Genomic DNA, 22307 nt, shown 5'->3' on the forward strand with positions numbered 1-22307 from the left:
TTTTTTTGTAGATTCCTTCAATAACTAGATCTGTACACCATGAGAAGATACTGGCACTTAGGCAACAAACACAGTTCCTTTGGGATGCTTATTTTTCTTCCGCAGAAAAAATAGTATTAACTACTTTAGAGGTGAGTGGTTCAATTTACGTGCTTTTAATTAATATCAGATCTTGCAGTTTTGGCTCCTTTTGCACCATTTTCCCACTCCCTGACAGCAGCTTCCATAAGTGGACCATGACCCCTACTATCTGGAATCTGTATCTTTACACTTTCTGCCACGCAGAGTGTGTGGACCTAATGATTAACAATTATCCCAAGGGTCAGACTGTTGCTGGATTAATCATACTCTCACACTTACTTCAGATAGATGGAAAATACTACACACAGACCAGACTTTCAACAGGCTAAAACTGATCAGATTTATTTACAAAATCAGGTACAGTTATAAAACGCAGTGAATTATTTCTTCTCATCTCACGCCAGCCCTTCTTCAGCAGTTAGAATAGTCTCTTGGAATTAAAGCAGGCCCTTAGAAAGAAAACAAAAAAAAAGTATTTTTTAATATTAATGGACAGAAAATTCTGCAGAACCTGCTGACCTCTCCATCCAAGTTTTCAACGTGTGCTCCCAACGGATAAAGCTCTGCACTGGGAGTACAAATTTATCAAATTTACCGAAGGGCTAATTGCGGAGAATGGGTAGAGTGAATTCGGACTGTCCAGCTTTTTCATGCTCTGCAGTAATAGAATGTTGTCTTTTCTTTATCCCTCAGGTGGGAAGTTTCGGTTGAAATATGAGAGTGACAAACTTGTTCTTCATAGACTCATACAGCACAGAAGGAGGCCATTTGACCCATTGTGCCTGTGCTGGCTCTTTGAAAGAGCTATTCAATCAGTCCCACTCCCCTGCTCTTTCCCCAGAGCTCTGCAAAATTTTCCCCTTCAAGTATTTATCCAATTCTTTTTCCTGATTATCCATCAGAACTCAGTAAGGACAAAATAATCAGTTGATAAACCCTGCTTTTATTTGCTAATTTCTTTGAAGAAGACAAACAGGTGCATTTTGGTGGTGTTACACAACAAAAATAAAATGCAGTAACTTTAGGACAGTCCTTTGTCACTTTCACCATAGTAGTTAGCAAGTTTCATCACATAATCACAATCTGATATTACCCAATTATTGAAATTCATTTAACAGTAACGATTCTGAATTGAATGGCTGGGATCAGCCCATTAGAATCCTCAAAACATAGGACCTGATATTTACATTTAACGCTTAATTAAGCTATTCACAAGAACAAAGGCAACTGGAACCTGTTTTTAAATGGAAGAAAACACAGCCATCTTTTTAACCTGGTTTAGTAGAATCTTATTGGTATATTTAAGATCAATTCACACAGATTTCACAATTTGTAATATCAAGATATTAGTTTCAGATATCATGGATAATTGATGTCTTTAATGAGTTCTAGTATTTTACACGGCTGGGAAATGTTAAATAAATGTCTGTCCAAATTGTGCCTTCCAGTTTGCTGTTATTCAATCAAGAAATTCCTGTTATATAGTAAATCCTGATGAACAAAGTCTCTATTAAAATTAACGTTTTTCTGCTATGCAGCCACAAATGTCACAAAATGTATTCCTTCAGTTTCTTATCTATGTTTTCATTGCATTTTGCTCAAATGGTTTTCCACATAATGTTTTTACACTTATCCTACTTTGGCACACGTATACAGCGTCCTTTCTAAGCAGATCTATTTAGAAACAAAATACCTTTTCTTGGGATGTTTCTCTCCATTTTATCCCTGTTTGAGGTGGACAGATCACCTATTCCTAAAATATCATGACAAAACTGCTGTTGAGCCAATTGCTGGGAGGTACTTAAATACAGCCTAACGCACATTGTAGGTTCCCTCACAGAAATCTTCACGTTGTAGGTTCCCTCACAGAAATCTTCACGTTGTAGGTTCCCTCACAGAAATCTTCACGTGTAATACTAAAATATTTTCCTGAATATTTTGAGCATTATGAAGAATAAATTGAGGAAAGAATATTTTTTAGGCTGCATGGTGAGTGGTGCATACGTTTTCCATTTCACTTTATCTATCTATTCAATATGATTTTCCAGAAAGTACTTGACTGATTTTGTTAAGTATAGAAACAGTAGAATGAATGTAGTAGCCTGTCCAATTTTAGATGAAATTGCCAAATAGTAGTACGCTACAACCTTGATGCTGTTTGCTGAGTTACAGTGATAGAGTTTAGAGAGTGATAGACTGACAAGAAGAAATACCTATCACATCCAAGGTCAAAAGTTTATCTAATCCCATAATGTCACGGGGTTAGAGAAGAAGCTCGCTGCAACCCATTTCTGGATAGATTAATTGATGTCCTTGCCAAATTATTCGTGAAGAACAGATGCAATATGACTTCTGTCAGAATTATTTTGTTCTGTTTAGGCTTAAGGGAGGAATACTTTACAAAAGCATTTGAGTTACACAACATTTAGAGGTTAGGAATCATTCAAAATAAATGTTTCATTATATATACAAATTATTATTTAGTATTAGTGATCCCCCTTTGTGTTGCACATGGGTAGTCAAGACCCACTGCAGTATTCAGCTCAGTCAGGGTAAGGGGCCAAAGGGATAATTGGATAGGGGGTAAGTGGAGGAGGTAGATAAGGGGAGGGGAGGCGGCAGATTGGAGAGGAAGAAGATGGGGAGCAGAAGAGGGAGGGGAGAGGAGGTGAAGAGGGAGAGGGAGACTGTGATGGGGAGGGTGGCTGGGAAAAAAGAGGATAAGGGAAGTTGGACAGGGGAGGAGGAGAGAAGAGGAGGGGAGATGGGGCAGGTAGGAGGAGGAGGATGAGGACAATGGACAGGGGATGTGGAGAGGACGTGCAAGTAAGAGGGAGAAAGGGGTGGAGGAAGAGGGAGTCAGGAGGATTAGAAGGAGATGGAGGAGAGACGGTAATGGGGAACGGGATAGGCAGAGATTAGGCAGATTGTAGCAAACTCCTTTGGGACAAGGGGCAGGTTGCTGTTAGCTCTCCTTTCCTATCCGAGGCCTAGAGATTCTTTTCTAGTGGGTGGGGGTGTGGGAGGATTTGAGGAGGTAGCCTGCCTTCCCCAGGCCCTCATTTTCAAGTCAGTGGGGGAATGTTAACATGGGCGAGCAGATGGAGTTGGGTGCAGGTGGGGGTTAAATGCCCCAAGAAATTGAAGCTTGTCGAGAAGCTGGCTCCAACCTGCCGGCTTCCGGCTTTTACTCAGGCAGGACAAGGGGTGGACAGCCAACACGCTCCCAGGAGGCGGGTTGGCAGAAGCCTCAGATTTAACCTGCTTTGCAGGTTTAACTGCGGCCGGCTGGGATCCCGGGCCTCGGGATTCCCAGCAGCTGCAGCGAGGTGAGGACAGCCTCGGGGAACAATCCTTGTGGATCCCCAAGCTCCCCCACCATCAGAACCACACCCGCCCCACCCCACATCGGGGATTGGGCTCCCATCCACAGGGGTCAGGGATCGGACCCCAGTTCCCAGGGGCGGAGCCTGGACCTACCTGGTCCTGTGGCCTCTTCTCCAGCGATCTCCGCCCGACTGAAAGCTAAGCCTGTCAATCAGGCTGACCTAAGGTGGGAACTTGTCAGTGACATCACACGCCGCTGTGGAGACTGGACTTAAAGCGTAGGAAACCCTGATCAGACCCCCAAGTTAAAATTACCCCCCCCCCCGTGAGTGGGGGGTTGGACTAAAGGAGTAGTTCCCATCTTCAAGGCTCTGATCTATTCAAGCTTTCTCAGAAAGAAATGGGTATCACTCACCATGGACCAATTTTCTGCCCTGTTGGAGAAGGGGATTGCATGTGAGTTACCTTCACAGGGAACTGATTCACTGAACTTGGTGGAAAAGGATTATTAGCTTTCTTCCTTTGGAATTCAGTATTCTGCTCAGTGAGATGATGGAGGCAGTGCTCTTCCTCCATGCAGAACCTGATATTTTGCTCATTGTGGGCAGACAGGGTACGAAAAAAGATCCAGATTTAATGCATAGCTTGCAGGGAGGGAGAATACAGAACAATGAGTGCTGAGTGATCAGGTCTGTGTCCCACTTAACATCTGCAGAGCAGGGCCAGCTGCTGTTCATGGCAGAGCAATGTTGAATAATGAAAGAAGCAGCAATCTACAGTACCATGCACGGAAACTTTCTTCTGTCATCAGGGGACAGAAACCATCAGAGGCCTAGCAAAAGCAATGGCCAAAGAGGTATTTTAAACTTCTTACCCAGATATAGGAAAAGAAAGAATTACCAAATATATATACTCGTAAAAATATTCTTAAAATGAACTAACTGTGCTGGTTTCTTACCTTGCACACCAAACATTCAATATGGCACCAATTCAGAGCTGAGAGGAGAGAAATACACTGCTCCACAGTGTCACCCAATGACCAGAGTTCACAACTGGCGGGTCACAAAGCATCATATTAATTGGAAAATCTTATTAAAAATGTGACAGGGCAGGTATCAACAAGTGCGAACACAATTAATATTGAGAAACTCATAGTCAATGTTGACACAAGACTTTCGAATGACGGGACATACAGTTTTTATTATTAATATATAGATTTTAATAAAGCAAGCTTGCTTCTTACGGGTTGGAAAGGTGCTCCATTTTAAAAGAAACATATGTTCCACAGGCAAATACTATCTGAATAACATAATTGACTCACACAAGCTCCAGTTAAAGTCACATAAGTTAATAATCATTTTTTATCGCGAGCCTTCAATAGCCTTCTAATTAAATTTATAATAAAATGAAAGTGTGTTTTCAACATATGAGTTAGCATATTAGTTCCTATGACTAGAGCTTTTTAAATTATATTTCAGATATCATCTTTCTGTTGACCATGCATTGAGACAGAGCACATGTGTAGCAATGTTATGTCTAAAATAGGCTGGCCTGATTCTCAATTTATGAAATTGGCCTAAAAGTTACAATCGGTCACTGAAAAAATAACTTGCAATTTTAAACCTAGCTCCTAACAACTCTTCACTCTAATGCTGTCTGGAAACTGTGATAACGCGTGCCCTGGTAGGGCCGAACATCGATGGGTCTGCAGTCCTGGCATATATGTTGGGACACGCCTGCCAGGAGCCTCTGTTGCTGGTCCTGCCAGAGTACATGGGATCAGAGGAGAGTCCCCAGTTTATTATTACTGGTGGTCCATGCCACTACGGGTGCATCTCAGGCAGCGCCAGAAGATGGGGCAGGAAATATGGCTCTGGCCAGCTACCCACTGGCCTACCAGCACCAACAGCCCAGACGAGGCCAAACAGTACCCCAATCAGCCCCCTTTATAAGGGGGCCAAAATAATCTCAAAGTGCTACTAAATTTTTGGGGGTGGACTTTGTTTTCTGATATAAGAAAACATAGACCACTGACTCTTTTAACACTCCCAGATAATTTTCAAAGTGAACTGAGATACTTCCAATTTGTTAATTTTCTCCCCAGTTCTCTTCTTGGTCTCCTCATAGAATGAACTATAACTTGTCCCAGAAGGTGGCAAGCTATCTGTTCCTTATCCTCTACCATAACATGAGATGCACAAAAGTAGCCCAGGCTGACTGTCTTCCTGACTTTCCAAACCCTTCTTGATGTCAAGACCCCTGACCATCACTTAGTGCCATTGTTTGCAGATATGGCTGAGATTGCAAACTCTTAGTGCAAGACATCACAATTGTGAGCCTGTGTCCTAACATTCTGAAACACAGGAATTTAAAGTTTCAGTGCCTTGCACCATCTATTACTACCTTATATTTTGTATTCTACCACTTGTAACAAGTACTATAGTGTGGTGTGAGACGACATGAAATTCAGTAAGCAAACCACTGTAAGTGGGATGATTTTTAGTTCCTGGGAAAAGCATTTCTGTCAGGACAGAATATGGGAAAGATACACATGGAGAGGACCCAGTGCGAATGGTACTTTTGTTTCAATGTAATTGGTGCTGTCCTGAGGACATTATAGCAGTAAATTCACCAATCTTGCGCTCAAAGGGAGTGCAGACTGTAGAATCAACACCACAGTGTGGTTGTCCCACCTCTGACCTATACTCCATTCAAGTGTAGTTTCTTGCTAGGAGTGCAGAATCAGTGAATTTATCCTCATATGATAGTCTTTGTGGAGGGCATTTCACAATTAATCAGCAAATTATGCAAATGTAGATATACTCTCAATGGAATTTTCAGCCTCTCTTTAGTGTTGAAATTGTGCTCCATGATATTACAGGTAGACTATCCTTTATCCGCACTTCCGAAAACCAAAAACCTCTAAAAACCGAAAGTTTTTTCGTGGAGCGTAAGTCGTGCGCACGACATGACCCAAGTGGCGCCAAACATGACAGGAGTGGTCCGGGAGCTCTGCCTTTCCCTGTGAGCAGGGCAGAGGGTCACAGAGTTCCCTCCTGGGTAGGAGATTGCAGGCCGAGCCGGGCAGTGTGAAGGAGGTACCGGGAGAGTGAACCCAACAATACAGCGAGCCGTCCGATAGCTGCAGCGGCCTGTCCGATAGTCTTTTCTTCCTCCCCCCCCGACCTGATTTGCGGGCCAGCTTAGTGTAGGAGTCAGCCGATATCTGGCTTTCCCACAACTGGCGGCGGCAGTCGAGCCCCAGACCCCCGCTAAGTCAAGGAATTCAGATACGGAGCAGGGGGAGCCGGAAACCTTGATCTAACTGCAGAAATCAGCAGCCGTTTTGTTAGGTTTTTTTTCTTCCCCTAGCATTTTTTTTAACAGTCAAGCTGTGGAAAGAGTCTCTGTAGCTTAGCAACAGCTTCAGAGACGCTTCCATGGCAGGGCCCGAGTGTTTACAAGCTGTTGCTAAGCAACAGTGTTTGTTGTCAGATACGGAGATGAAAACCTTCTGAAATCCGAAAAATTCTGAAAACCGAAACACAGCTGGTCCCAAGGTTTTCGGATAAAGGATAGTCTACCTGTAGTAACAAATGTGTTAATGCATTCATATGAAATTTCTTTATCTACTATTTAATACTATTAACCCAACTATTTTAACCTCCCAGCACTTTGTACAGAGTTAAAAACACAGCTACTGGTACATATTTGAGTTTTTGGTAACTGCACTTTATTAATAGTAAACATTGCAATATTTAATTGCAGTTGATTGTACGTCTCGGAAGATGCTATATGTTTTTAAATGCTTTTTAAACAAGTCAAGATGGCTATGGAGAATAGTTCCTGCAGAAAGTACACCCCTATTTATATTTGAAAGAAACAAGCTACCCGATAGAAGATATCTTAACTTTAATAGCAGAATTTAACTGCTATGAAGACCTGCCAATATGGATCTCAGTTCCCATCCTGAGCTGCTTCAGTGACATAAAATATAGGGCAGCTTACACGTGTTCCAGAGCACATTTGAGAGTCCAGGGCACCCCCCTAGCCTCCATTCTCTTCTATCAATAGCTTATATGCGCTGAAGTGCAGAAGAGGAATGGGCAGTGCTGTCTTTGGAAAGTACAAAGTTAGAAATTTGTGCAAGATTTATGTCAAACTCTGAGTCAGAAAGTTGTGGGTTAATGTCCCACTCCAGAGACTTGAGCACAGTTCAGTACATCGGAGGTGCCATCTTTCGGATGAGACATTAAACGGAGGCCCCGTCTGCTATCTCAGGTGGACGTAAAAGACCCCATGGCACTATTTCGAAGAAGAGCAGGGGAGTTATCCCCGGTGTCTTGGCCAATATTTATCCCTCAATCAACATCACTAAAACAGGTTATCTGGTCATTATCACATTACTGTTTGTGGGGCCTTGCTGTGTGCAAATTGGCTGCCACATTTCCTACATTACAACAGTGACTACACTTCAAAAGTATTTCATTGGCTGTAAATTGCTTTGGGATGTCTGGTGGTCCTGAAAGACGCTATATAAATGGAAGTCTTTCTTTCTGTATTATAAAAATCAAACTGAATGATATTTGACATTATTTTCTTCCACAGATCATACACGATAGGATGTATTCACATATAGCAAGAAATATGTTCATATGGAATAAACCGCCAGGCGGACTGTATATATTACCACAGTATTCTACAAATTTAGCTGCTCTTCCTTTTTATTATTTAAGTTTGGGTAAGTACTGTCCTTTTAGACATATATTTTGATATAGAATGGGTTTTGTTGAAGTTTATGTTTTGTGCAGTGATACATAATCGTAATATTCTCCAATTACCGACTTTAGTTTCTAGAGCAAATGATTTACATCTAGTACTGTATCTAGATTTGCTCCTACTTTGCTCTACTTTGTCAAACATTTCAAATTATTTACCTTATAGAGGTGATCATAATGGCCCCGATCTTGACAGGGGTGGGTTGCGTAGGCGAGCGGGGGGAGGGGTGGTGCTGGTGGGGGGAGGCGGGCGGAGTTTCGGCCCTGCATGCTATGGAGTTTTGACTCCACAGCGGCGTAGTTTTTTTTCACCAGGTTCCCTGTCCGGAAGTCAGTCTGATTGACAGGCTTGGCTTCCAGTCTGGTGGGGAGCAATCCAGAGCAGGCCACAGCCCCAGGTAGGGAGTCTACAGCTGCTACTGGGAGCATGGACCTTCTCCTCGCCTCCCTTCAGTTGTCGAGTTTCTCGAGGTCCTGTCAGCCGATGTTAAACCTACAAAGCAGATTAAATCAGAGGCTGCCAGCCTCACTAAAATATTCAAATGGCCAACCCGCCTCCTGGGTCAGAGGTGGAAGTAGGCGATGGAGAAAATATAGGGTCAGTAGTTGAACTCAGGGTTGAGCAGGATGCTGAAGTTGTAAACAGTCTGGACAGAATGGCCAGAAACAGGTGGTGAGGGGGTGGAGCTTGTGGTGGGGGCTGACAACAGTGACTTAGGTCTTCCCAATGTTTAGCTGGAAGATCATCTAAGACTGGATGTCAGACGAGTCTGACAACACTGACACAGCGAAGGGATCAAGAGAAGTAGTGCAGAGCTAGAGGTTGGTATCATTGACATGCATGTGGAAGCTGACCGTATGTCTGCGGGTGACGTTGCCAAGGGACAGCATGTAGATGAGGAAGATGAGGGGGCCAAAGTTGATTTCCTGGGGAACTCCTGAGGTGATAGTCCTTATATTTTTCATATAAGAAATATAAGCATAGATAGGACTGAGTTGCCTGGGTTTCAAGGGTCTGATTGCCAGGAGTCACATTGAGGACGAAATTTGGCTCCTTTGTGCCTGCTGTTAATGCCTCCGGGGGGCGTTAATGGGGTGCAAAGAGGTTATCGCCAGGTGGGGAGGCGAGAAAAACACCTCCCGCAAAATTCAGCGGGGTGTTGTTGAGGTGCTACCCGCAAGCGCCGCGCCTCCGCCAATGACGTCATCGCTGTGTGCGACGACCCCTTAGCACCCCGCCACGTTCCCTTACCGCCCCATGGCAGAAATTCGGCTGTGCCCCGCAAGGCTGCTGCGGGCGGTGTCAGCGTCAGCCTCGCGGGTCGCGAGCCAGACTGACCTCCACTCGCGGGGCGGTAGTTAAAGGGGAGGTGCGCCTGCGCCGACATTTAATTTTTTTGGGCCGACCTCCAGGCCGGCCCTCCGTGGTGTGCCGTGGCATGGTCCTGGCCACCATCGCGCAGCCCGGCACCGCGTCTCGGCACTGGGCTGCTGCCATTGCACCACGTCACCCTAGTGGCTTTGTTGGGGCCATCGGAGGCCCTGCAGAAGGGAAGGGGCGTTGAAATGCGGCAGCCCTCCGCGAAGCGCTGCCGCTCACGCCCCGACATCGCCTCGGTTACCGCCTCACCAGGAAGTGGAGCGCCCGATATTGCGCTCCACCTCCTGGGCGGGGTGGTATGGTGAATTTCGCAGCCAGGGCGGGACTTCCTCGCCGGGCGCAGGATGTCCTACCTCGCCAGCATTACTGCCCCAAAACGGGGCACTACCGAATTTCACGCGCATTGTGTTCTAGGGCTGCAGGTTGGATAGCCTGTCTTAGGCATGGCAAGGAAACACCACAACGTTCACTTGGCATCTTCCCACTTAGCACTGCTCAGTTCAGAATACAAGAGCATCAGAAATAGGAGCAGGAGTAGGCCATTCAACCCTTTGAGCCTGCTCTGCCATTCAGTAAGATCATGGCTGATCTCCTACCTCAACCCCACTTTCCTACATTATCCCAATATCCCTTGATTCTCTTAATACCCAAAAATCTATCGATCTCTGTCTTGAATATACTCAACCACTGAGCATCCACAGCCCTCTGGGGTAGTGAATTCCAAAGATTCACAACTCTTTGAGTGAAGAAATTTCTCTTCATCTCAGTCCTAAATGGCCTACCCCTTATTCTGAGACTGTGCCCCCTAGTTCGAGACTCCCCAGCCAGGGGAAACATCCTCCCATCATCTACCCTGTCAAGCCCTGTAAGAATTTTATATGTTTCCTTGAGATCACCTCTCATTCTTCTAAACTTTAGGGAATATAGGCCTAGTTTCCTCAATTTCATAGAGCAATCCCCCATCCCAGAAATAAGTCTAGTGAACTTTTGTTGCACTCCCTCTAAGGCAAGTATATCCTTCCTAAGGTAAGGAGATCAAGACTGTTCACAGTACACCAGGTGTGGTCTCACCAAGGCCCTATATAATTACAGTCAGGATTGGAGTAGAGCTGGGACTGAACTCATGTACATCACTCACTTTGAAACTCTCTACATTTGTGCTTGACCAATTAGTACAACCTAGGGTAGGAAGTGTATGAATGAAGTATGAGCTGACTTGCTCTTTGTTCCTCTAGGGATGAGCTTCACCTCTACCTTGCCACTTCCTCAGCTGACCAGCTACGATTACAAACTAACTGTGCAAGAAATTGGGCAGAAATTATATTTTGCTACTCCAAGGTGCAGCACATTAGTACACCAGCATCCTGCCCAACCAAACTACTTCATTTGATCTATGGTTTCATGAAAACAACTAACAGCTGTTCACAAGATAATGTCAGATGAGGAGGTCCATTCAGCACACCTCAATTCATCCACCCAGAGAGACGCTACTGTATCTCCATTGTTGCATCTAATTGTTTCTTAAATTATCCAGGGGGGTCATCAGGATCTCTCTGGATGGATGAATTAAGATGGGCTGAATGGCCTTCCACATCATCGAGCCTACCACAGTCCACTGGGGCTTTCACTTCTTCAAAGAAGGCGAGGAGGTTGGTCAGGCAGGACCTGCTCCCTCTGAATCCAGGTTGACTGCTGGTCACTAGATTATTGTACAGATCATACTCCCGATAATGGACTGGAAGTAAGATTAATGTGTCTGTAGTTATTTGGGTCTGTGTTGTCACCTGTTTTGAATGTGAGCACCACATTAGAATGCTTCCAATCTCCTGGTATCTCCTCAGTGTCCAATGCTCCCTCATGATTGTCAGCATTTTACAAATCTCTTTCCTAGTCTCTTTCAGAACTCTGGGATAAATACTATCTATCCCTGGGGATTTATTTGATTCGAGACCGATTCGCCTCTCTAGGACTTCTATCTGCCATTAATTTTACTTGGGATATCTGTTCCGAGAGAGCATGCTGCTCATGCCTTCCCTGCGAATACGTGGAGGAAATAGTCATTTAAAATAATTACTATCTCATCCTCATTTTCCAGCCCATTTGCATCTTTTCTGGTTTTCCCTTCCACTGTGACTGCCCTCTTGCTGTTTTGGTATTGAAAGAATTTTTAACTGTTGTTCATGACCTCAGCTGCTGTGCACTTTTACAGGTCTCCCTCAGCCTGTCAGATCACCATTTTTGAAGTAATTTTTACAATTTCTTGTATGTGTTCTAGTGAGCCCCTTCCCCTTTTTCCCTGTCTAGGCCATTTTTTTCCTCTTTATCTCACTTTTAACTTATTTTATAATCTATTTAGAGTCACGGTTACAGTCTGAGCCTGTTGGTTTTGGTTTGGGGAATGTATTTATCCTACATGATCAGCACTATACCTTTGGATGAAGAGAAACTGATGAAAATACCACAGACAACCGCACTGTGTTAATGCAATTTAGAGAGAAGACAGGCCAAAAATAATTGATGTCTGTACATTAAAAGATTGTCCCTGTATCCACTTTTCCCCCCATGTCTCATTTGGTAGACATTCTCATGTATCAAGTCTTGGCTGCTGCTGTAGAAACATGTTTAGTTACAGTAAAGGCACTGACATACATTGGGTATTCTGTAATTTTACAGTCAGTATCTTATGTGGAATGAGCTTAAAGTTCTTGCTGTCAAGTCCTATTCAAATTATTGTTTATTGTAAAATGTTGGTAGACCCAACTGTGTGATGCTTTATTTACCGCGGTGAAACACACTGCTGACTCAGCAGCTGGAACCTGACAGGCAGCAACATTTGCTGCCACAGTTTGGGGGATTTAAAGCAATAATTGAAAACAATCGTATTCATAATTCAAAGCTAATTTTTTTAAGTCAGTACCTTATTATTCAGTGGGTGTCTTATGTTGTCAATTTATTACCATTTGTAAGACTTGAGCACTGAAATGTAGTTTTTGTTCTCCCCCTGATACTCAGTGTTTTCAGTTACATAACCATGGCCTAGACATTTGATAAAGCCCGAAAACAGGCGTGCTACCGTGGGGCGAGATTTGCTCGTGTCCGTAAAAGGATCGCAGGCAGCGCCGTTATTTTGGTGCTGTTTGCTGATTTGAATGACTGCTGCTGCTTCAGGCTGTGCGCTCAGCAGGAGGTCCAATGCAGCATGGCCATAGTGTTCCTGGAGCGAGGCTGCCTTTTCTTAAAGCAAGGCTGTCATTTTAGAAAGCAGTCTCGAGCCCTTAAAGGGGAACTGCCTTCTGAAAAATAAATGTAATCATTTAAAAAGAGGCATTCTCTAGCCCTTAGAGCTCAACTGCCTTCTGAAAAATACCATTAAGAGTCATCCCTTACTAGGCAGTCTCCAGCTCTTAAAGCTGAACTGCCTTCTGCATGTACAAAACGGTAAAAGTGCTTCAGCACTAACACACATGGCTCAACAGGCCAGGAAAAGGGCAACCAGGGTCCCACACGCAGCACTCCAGCTTTGTGCAGGGGGATCAAAAGTGGAAGACAGGTCCTCTACCCACAGAGTGCCAGGAGGCACCCCAGAAAGAAGGATGTGGGACCAGATCGCTGAGGCCGTCACGGCCAGCAGTGTCGCCCCCAGGACCTGGCTGCAGTGCCCAAAGACTTTTCATGACCCTAGACCAGTGGTCAAGGTCAGTGACTGCATCTTCAAAAGCCATCTCCTGCCAACTGCACCACTAGCCTCACACATTGCTCAATGCACGACTTTGCCCACCACCCCACAGCATTCACCAACAGCAACCTCTAACAAGCACGAAGCACATCTCGCATTCCTAGCTTCACCTTACCCCCTTGGAGGAGACGTTGCTGGCCATTCTTGGCAGAGCCATGGCTGAACATTTTCCCATATATGTTCATATCATGAAGTGATATTAATAATTTCGCCTCTGACTCCCGCGCTCATCCACTCGCGCTCATCCACACGCGCTCATCCACCCGCGCTCATCCACCCGCGCTCAGTCACCCGTGCTCAGCCACCCGCGCTCATCCACCTGCGCTCACCCACCCGCGCTCCGTCACCCACGCCCAGTCGCCCGCGCCTAGTCAGCCGTGCTCATCCATGCGCGCTCATCCACCCGCGCTCATCCACCCGCGCTCATCCACCCACGCTCAGTCACCCGTGCTCAGCCACCCGCGCTCATCCACTCATGCTTAGTCACCCGCGCTGTCAGCCGCGCTCATCCACCCGCTCATATCCACCCGCGCTCAGTCACCCGCGCTCAGTCTCCCACGCTCATCCACCCGCGCTCAGTCACCTGCGCTCAGTCTCCCACGCTCATCCACCCGCGCTCAGTCACCTGCGCTCATCCACCCGCGCTCAGTCACCCGCGCTCATCCACGCGCGCTCATCCACCCGCGTTCATCCAATCACGCACAGTCACCCGCGCTCATCCACCCGCGATCAGTCTCCCGCGCTCATCCACCCGCGCTCAGTCTCCCGCGCTCATCCACCCGCGCTCATCCACCCGCGCTCAGTCACCCGCGCTCATCCACCCGCGCTCAGTCACCCGCATTCAGTCACCCACGCTCATCCACCCGTGCTCATCCAATCACGCTCACCCACCCGCGCTCCGTCACCCGCGCTCAGTCACCCACGCCTAGTCAGCCGCGCCTAGTCAGCCGTGCTCATCGACGCGCGCTCATCCACCCGCGCTCAGTCACCCGCGCCTAGTCAGCCGCGCCTAGTCAGCCGTGCTCATCCACGCGCGCTCATGCACCCACGCACATCCACCCGCGCTCATCCACCCGCGCTCAGTCACCTGTGCTCAGCCACCCGCGCTCATCCACTCGCGCTCAGTCACCAGCGCTCAGTCAGCCGCGCTCAGCCACCTGCGCTCAGCCACTCACGCTCATCCACTCACACTCATCCACCCGCGCTTAGTCACCCGCGCTCAGCCACCCGCGCTCATCCACCTGCGCTCAGTCACCCGCACTCATCCACCCGCGCTCCGTCACCCGCGCTCAGCCACCCGCGCTCATCCACTCGTGCTCATCCACGTGCGCACAGCCACCCGCGCTCAGTCACCCACGCTCAGTCTCCTGTGCTCATCCACCCGCTCTCCGTCACCCGCGCTCATCCACCCTCGCTCCGTCACCTGCGCTCAGCCACCCGAGCTCATCCACCCGCGCTCATCCACGCGCGCACAGCCACCCGCGCTCGTCCACCCGCGCTCAGCCAGCCGCGCTCAGTCTCCCGTGCTCATCCACCCGCTCTCCGTCACCCGCGCTCAGCCAGCCGCGCTCAGTCACCCGCGCTCAACCACCCGCGCACATCCACCCACGCTCAGTCACCCGTGCTCAGTCACCCTCTCAGTCACCCGGGCTCATCCACACGCGCTCATCCACCCGCGTTCATCCACCCACGCTCATTCACCCGCGCTTAGACACCCGCGCTCAACCACCCGCGCTCAGTCACCCGCGCTCAGTCACCCGCGCTCTGTCACCCGCCTTCATCCAACCGCGCTCAGTCACCTGCGCTCATCCACCCGTGCTCAGTCACCCGCGCTCATCCACCCGCGCTCAGTCTCCCGCGCTCATTCACCCGCGCTCATCCACCCGCGCTTAGTCACCTGCGCTCAGTCACCCGCACTGTCACCCACGCTCATCCACCCGCGCTCATCCACCCGCGCTCAGTCACCCGCACTCAGTCACACACGCTCATCCACCCGCGCTCATCCACCCGTGCTCATCCACTCACGCTCACCCACCTGCGCTACATCACCCGCGCCTAGTCAGCTGCGCCTAGTCAGCCGTGCTCATCCACGCGCGCTCATCCACCCGCGCTCAGTCACCCGTGCTCAGCCACCCGCGCTCATCCGCTCGCGCTCAGTCACCCGCGCTCAGTCAGCCGCGATCAGCCACCCGCGCTCATCCACTCGCACTCATCCACTCACGCTCACCCACCCGCGTTCCGTCACCGGCGCTCGGTCACCCGCGCCTAGTCAGCCGCGCCTAGTCAGCCGTGCTCATCCACGCGCGCTCAGTCACCCGCGCTCAGTCAGCCGCGCTCAGCCACCTCCGCTCAGCCACTCGCGCTCATCTACTCGCAGTCATCCACCCGCGCTCATCCACCCGCGTTCATCCACCCGTGCTCATTCACCCGCGCTCAGTCACCCGCGCTCTTCCACCTGCGCTCATCCACCCGTGCTCATCCACCTGCGCTCATCCACCCGTGCTCATCCACCTGCGCTCATCCACCCATGCTCATTCACCCGCGCTTAGTCACCCGCGCTCAACCGCCCGCACTCAGTCACCAGCGCTCAGTCACCCGCGCTCTTCCAACTGCGCTCAGTCACCCGCGCTCATCCACCTGCGCTCATCCACCCGTGCTCAGTCACCCGCGCTCATCCACCCGCGCTCAGTCACCCGCGCTCATCCACCCGCGCTAATCCACCCGCGATCAGTCACCTGCGCTCATCCACCTGCGCTCAGTCACCCGCGCTCAGTCCACCGCGCTCAACCACCCGCATTCATCCAACCGCGCTCAGTTACCTGCGCTCATCCACCCACGACCAGTCGCCCGCACTGATCCACCCGCGCTCAGTTACCCGCGCTCATCCACCCGCGACCAGTCACCCGCACTCATCCAACCGCGCTCAGTCTCCCGTGCTCATCCACCCGCGACCAGTCACCTGCAGTGATCCACCCGCGCTCGTCTAACTGCGCTCCTCCACCCGCGATCAGTCACCCGCACTCATCAACCCGCGCTCGTCCAACCGCACTCCTCCACCCGCGCAGACACCCGCGCTCATCCACCCGCGCTCAGTCACCCGCGCGCATCCACCCGCGCTCATCCACCCGCGCTCAGTCACCCACGCACAGTCACCCGCTCAGTCACCCGTGCTCATCCACCCGCGCTCATCCACCCGCGCTCATCCACCCGCGCTTAGTCACCCACGCTTATCCACCTGCGCTCATCCACCCGCGCTCACCCACCCGCGCTCCGTCACCCGCGCCCAGTCACCCGCGCCCAGTCAGCCGCGCCTTGTCAGCCGTGCTCATCCACGCGCGCTCATGTACCCGCGCAGTCAACCACGCTCATCCACCCGCGATCAGTCACCCGCGCGCATCCACCCGCGCTCATCCACCCGCGCTCATCCACCCGCGTTCATCCAACTGCGCTCAGTCACCCGCGCTCATCCACCCGCGATCAGTCACCCGCGCTCATCCACCTGCGCTCATCCACCCGTGCTCAGTCACCCGCGCTCAGTCACCCGCATTCATCCAACCGCGCTCATCCACCCGCGCTCATCCACCCGCGATCAGTCACCCGCACTCGTCCACCCACGCTCAGTCACCCGCGCTCATCCAACCGCGCTCAGTCACCCGCGCGCATCCACCCGCGCTCATCCACCCGCTCAGTCACCCGTGCTCATCCACCCACGCTCATCCACCCGCGCTCACCCACCCGCGCTCCGTCACCCGCGCCCAGTCACCCGCGCCCAGTCAGCCGCGCCTTGTCAGCCGTGCTCATCCACGCGCGCTCATGCACCCGCGCAGTCAACCACGCTCATCCACCCGCGCTCAGTCACCCGCATTCATCCAACTGCGCTCAGTCACCCGCGCTCATCCACCCACGATCAGTCACCCGCGCTCATCCAACGGTGCTCATCCACCCGTGCCCAGTCACCCGCGCTCATCCACCCGCGCTCATCCACCCGCGCTCATCCACCTGCGCTCATCCACTCACGCTCATCCACTCGCGCTCACCCACCCGCGCTCCGTCACCCGCGCCCAGTCAGCCGCGCCTATTCAGCCGTGCTCATCCACTCGCGCTCATCCACCCGCGCTAAGTCACCCGCGCTCAGTCACCCGAGTTCAGTCACCTGCGCTCATCCACCCGCGCTCATCCACCCGTGCTCATCCACCCGCGCTCATCCACCCGCGCTCATCCACCCGCGCTCAGTCACCCGCGCTCAGTCACCCGCGCTCATCCACCCGCGCTCATCCACCCGCATTCATCCAACTGCGCTCAGTCACCCACGTGCCTCCACCCGCGATCAGTCACCCGCACTCATCAACCCGCGCTCGTCCAACCGCGCTCATCCACCCGCGCAGTCACCCGCGCTCATCCACCCGCGCTCACCCACCCGCTCACATCCACCCGCTCTCATCCACCCGCGCTCACCCACCCGCTCTCATCCACCCGCGCTCATCCACCCGCGCTCAGTCACCTGCGCTCCTCCACCCGCGCTCATCCACACGCGCTCATCCACCCGCTCATATCCACCCGCGCTCAGTCACCCACGCTCATCCACCTGCGCTGATCCACCCGCGCTCATCCACACGCATTCATCCAATCACGCTCAGTCATCCGCGCACATCCACCCGCGATCAGTCACCCGTGCTCATCAACCCGCACTCAGTCTCCCGCGCTCATCCACCCGCGCTCATCCACCCGCGCTCATCCACCCGCGCTAATCCACCCGCGCTCATCCACCCGCGCTCATCCACCCGCGCTCACCCACCCGCGCTCCGTCACCCGCGCCCAGTCAGCCGCGCCTTGTCAGCCGTGCTCAGCCACCCGCGCTCATCCAGTTGTGCTCAGTCACCCGCGCTCAGTCAGCCGCGCTCAGTCTCGCGTGCTCATCCACCCGCTCTCCGTCACCCGCGCTCATCCACCCGCGCTCCGTCACCCGCTCTCAGCCACCCGCGCTCATAAACCCGCGCTCATCCACACACGCACAGCCACCCGCGCTCAGCCAGCCGAGCTCAGTCACCCGCGCTCAGTCACCCGCGCTCAGTCACTCGCATTGATCCAACCACGCTCAGTCACCCGCGGTCATCCACCCGCGATCAGTCACCCGCGCCCATCCACCCGCGATCAGTCACCCGCGCTCATCCACCCGCGCTCATCCACCCGCGCTAATCCACCCGCGCTCATCCACCCGCGCTCATCCACCCGCGCTCACCCACCCGCGCTCCGTCACCCGCGCCCAGTCAGCCGCGCCTTGTCAGCCGTGCTCAGCCACCCGCGCTCATCCAGTTGTGCTCAGTCACCCGCGCTCAGTCAGCCGCGCTCAGTCTCGCGTGCTCATCCACCCGCTCTCCGTCACCCGCGCTCATCCACCCGCGCTCCGTCACCCGCTCTCAGCCACCCGCGCTCATAAACCCGCGCTCATCCACACACGCACAGCCACCCGCGCTCAGCCAGCCGAGCTCAGTCACCCGCGCTCAGTCACCCGCGCTCAGTCACTCGCATTGATCCAACCACGCTCAGTCACCCGCGGTCATCCACCCGCGATCAGTCACCCGCGCCCATCCACCCGCGATCAGTCACCCGCGCTCATCCACCCGCGCTCATCCACCCGCGATCAGTCACCCGCGCCCATCCACCCGCGCTCAGTCAGCCGCGATCAGTCACCCGCGCTCATCCAACCGCGCTCAGTCACCCGCGATCAGTCACCCACGCTCATCCAACCGCGCTCATCCACCCCCGCTCATCCACCCGCGCTCAGTCACCCGCGCTCATCAGCCCGCGCTCAGTCACCCGCGCTCATCCACCCGCGCTCATCCACCCGCGCTCAGTCCCCCGCGCACAGTCACCCACTCAGTCACCCGCGCTCATCCACCCGCGCTCATCCACCCGCGCTCAGTCACCCGCGCTCAGTCACCCGCGCTCATCCACCCGCGATCAGTCACCCGCGCTCATCCACCTGCGACCAGTCACCCGCAGTGATCCACCCGCGCTCGTCCAACCGCGCTCCTCCACCCGCGCAGTCAACCACGCTCATCCACCCGCGCTCAGTCACCCGCATTCATCCAACCGCGCTCGGTCACCCGCACTCATCCACCCACGATCAGTCACCCGCGCTCATCCACCTGCGCTCATCCACCCATGCTCAGTCACCCGCGCTCATCCACCCGCGATCAGTCACCCGCGCTCATCCACCCGCGCTCATCCACCCGCGATCAGTCACCCGCGCTCATCCACCCACGCTCAGCCACCCGCGCTCATCCACCAGCGCTTATCCACCCGCGCTCAGCCACCCGCGCTCACCCACTCGCGCTCAGTCACCCACGCACAGTCAGCCGCTCAGTCACCCGCGCGCATCCACCCGCGCTCATCCACCCGCGCTCAGCCACCCGCGATCAGTCACCCGCGCTCATCCACCCACGCTCAGCCACCCGCGCTCATCCACCCGCGCTCAGCCACCCGCGCTCATCCACCCGCGCACAGTCACCCACGCACAGTCACCCGCTCAGTCACCCGCGCGCATCCAGCCGCGCTCTTCCACCCGCGCTCAGTCACCCACGCACAGTCACCCGCTCAGTCACCCGTGCTCATCCACCCGCGCCCAGCCTCCCACGCTCATCCACCTGCGCTAAGTCACCCGCGCTCAGTCACCCGAGTTCAGTCACCTGCGCTCATCCACCCGCGCTCATCCACCTGCGCTCATCCACTCACGCGCATCCACTCGCGCTCACCCACCCGCGCTCCGTCACCCGCGCCCAGTCACCCGCGCCCAGTCAGCCGCGCCTATTCAGCCGTGCTCATCCACTCGCGCTCAGCCACCCGCGCTCAGTCACCCGCGCTCAGTCACCCACGCACAGTCACCCGCTCAGTCACCCGCGCGCATCCACCCGCGCTCATCCACCCGCGCTCATCCACCCGCGATCAGTCACCCGCGATCATCCACCCACGCTCAGCCACCCGCACTCATCCACCCGCGCTTATCCACCCGCGCTCAGCCACCCGCGCTCATCCACCCGCGCTCAGTCACCCACGCACAGTCACCCGCTCAGGCACCCGCGCGCATCCACCCGCGCTCATTTAACCGCGCTCAGTCACCCGCGCTCATCCACCCGCGATCAGTCACCCGCGCTCATCCACCCGCGCTCATCCAACTGCACTCATCCACCCGCGTTCAGTCACCCGCGCTCAGTCACCCGCATTCATCCAACCGCGCTCATCCACCCGCGATCAGTCACCCACACTCGTCCACCCACGCTCAGTCACCCGCGCTCATCCACCCGCGCTTATCCACGCGCGCTCAGCCACCCGCGCTCATCCAACCGCGCTCAGTCACCCGCGCTCATCCACCCGCGCTCAGTCACCCGCACTCATCCACCCGCGCTCATCCACCCGCGCTCAGTCACCCGCGCTCAGTCACCCGAGTTCAGTCATCTGCGCTCATCCACCCGCGCTCATCCACACGCGCTCATACACCCGCGCTCATCCAACCGCGCTCATCCACCCGCGCTCAGTCACCCGCGCTCAGTCACCCGCGCTCATCCACCCGCGATCAGTCACCCGCGCTCATCCACCCGCGCTCAGTCACCCGCGCTCATCCACCTGCGACCAGTCACCCGCAGTGATCCACCCGCGCTCGTCCAACCGCGCTCCTCCACCCGCGCAGTCAACCACGCTCATCCACCCGCGCTCAGTCACCCGCATTCATCCAACCGCGCTCGGTCACCCGCGCTCATCCACCCACGATCAGTCACCCGCGCTCATCCACCTGCGCTCATCCACCCATGCTCAGTCACCCGCGCTCATCCACCCGCGATAAGTCACCCGCGCTCATCCACCCGCGATCAGTCACCCGCGTTCATCCACCCACGCTCAGCCACCCGCGCTCATCCACCCGCGCTTATCCACCTGCGCTCAGCCACCCGCGCTCATCCACCCGCGCTCAGTCACCCACGCACAGTCACCCGCTCAGTCACCCGCGCGCATCCACCCGCGCTCATCCACCCGCGATCAGTCACCCGCGCTCAGTCACCCACGCACAGTCACCCGCTCAGTCACCCGTGCTCATCCACCCGCGCCCAGCCTCCCACGCTCATCCACCCGCGCTAAGTCACCCGCGCTCAGTCACCCGAGTTCAGTCACCTGCGCTCATCCACCCGCGCTCATCCACCCGCGCTCATCCACCTGCGCTCATCCACTCACATGCATCCACTCGCGCTCACCCACCCGCGCTCCGTCACCCGCGCCCAGTCACCCGCGCCCAGTCAGCCGCGCCTATTCAGCCGTGCTCATCCACTCGCGCTCAGCCACCCGCGCTCAGTCACCCACGCACAGTCACCCGCGCTCACCCACCCGCGCTCCGTCACCTGCGCCCAGTCACCCGCGCCAAGTCAGCCGTGCTCATCCACTCGCGCTCATCCACCCGCGCTCATCCACCCGCGCTCAACCACCCGCGCTCAGTCACCCGCGCTCAGTCAGCCGCGCTCAGCCACCCGCGCTCATCCACCCGCGCTCATCCACCCGCGCTCAGTCACCCGCGCTCATCCACCCGCGCTCATCTACGTGCGCACAGCCACCCGCGCTCAGTCACCCGCGCTCAGTCTCGCGTGCTCATCCACCCGCTCTCCATCACCCGCGTTCAGTCACCCGCGCTCAGTCACCCGCATTCATTCAACCGCGCTCAGTCACCCGCGCTCATCCACCCGCGATCAGTCACCCGCGCTCATCCACCCGCGCTCATCCACCCGCGTACAGTCACCCGCGCTCAGTCACCCGCATTCATCCAACCGCGCTCATCCACCCGCGATCAGTCACCCGCACTCGTCCACCCACGCTCAGTCACCCGCGCTCATCCACCCGCGCTTATCCACGCGCGCTCAGCCACCCGCGCTCATCCAACCGCGCTCAGTCACCCGCGCTCATCCACCCGCGCTCAGTCACCCGCACTCATCCACCCGCGCTCATCCACCCGCGCTCAGTCACC

At 53.8% G+C, this 22307-nt stretch overlaps 1 protein-coding gene across 1 annotated transcript in view; it reads left to right on the forward strand.

Annotated features, from left to right (window-relative positions):
* The window catches only part of LOC147112573 (exostosin-1-like), a 903087-nt gene that overhangs the window by 637653 nt on the left and 243127 nt on the right, over positions 1 to 22307 (forward strand). Inside the window, exons 5-6 of the mRNA XM_085998197.1 lie at positions 12 to 131; positions 8017 to 8149. Coding sequence (XP_085854323.1) covers positions 12 to 131; positions 8017 to 8149 — 253 coding nt within the window. The remainder of the gene's footprint in view (positions 1 to 11; positions 132 to 8016; positions 8150 to 22307) is intronic.

Source organism: Somniosus microcephalus, chromosome 9, assembly GCF_052327205.1.
Source record: "Somniosus microcephalus isolate GS21.2 chromosome 9, FLI_Smic_1.0, whole genome shotgun sequence".
NCBI lineage: Eukaryota > Metazoa > Chordata > Chondrichthyes > Squaliformes > Somniosidae > Somniosus > Somniosus microcephalus.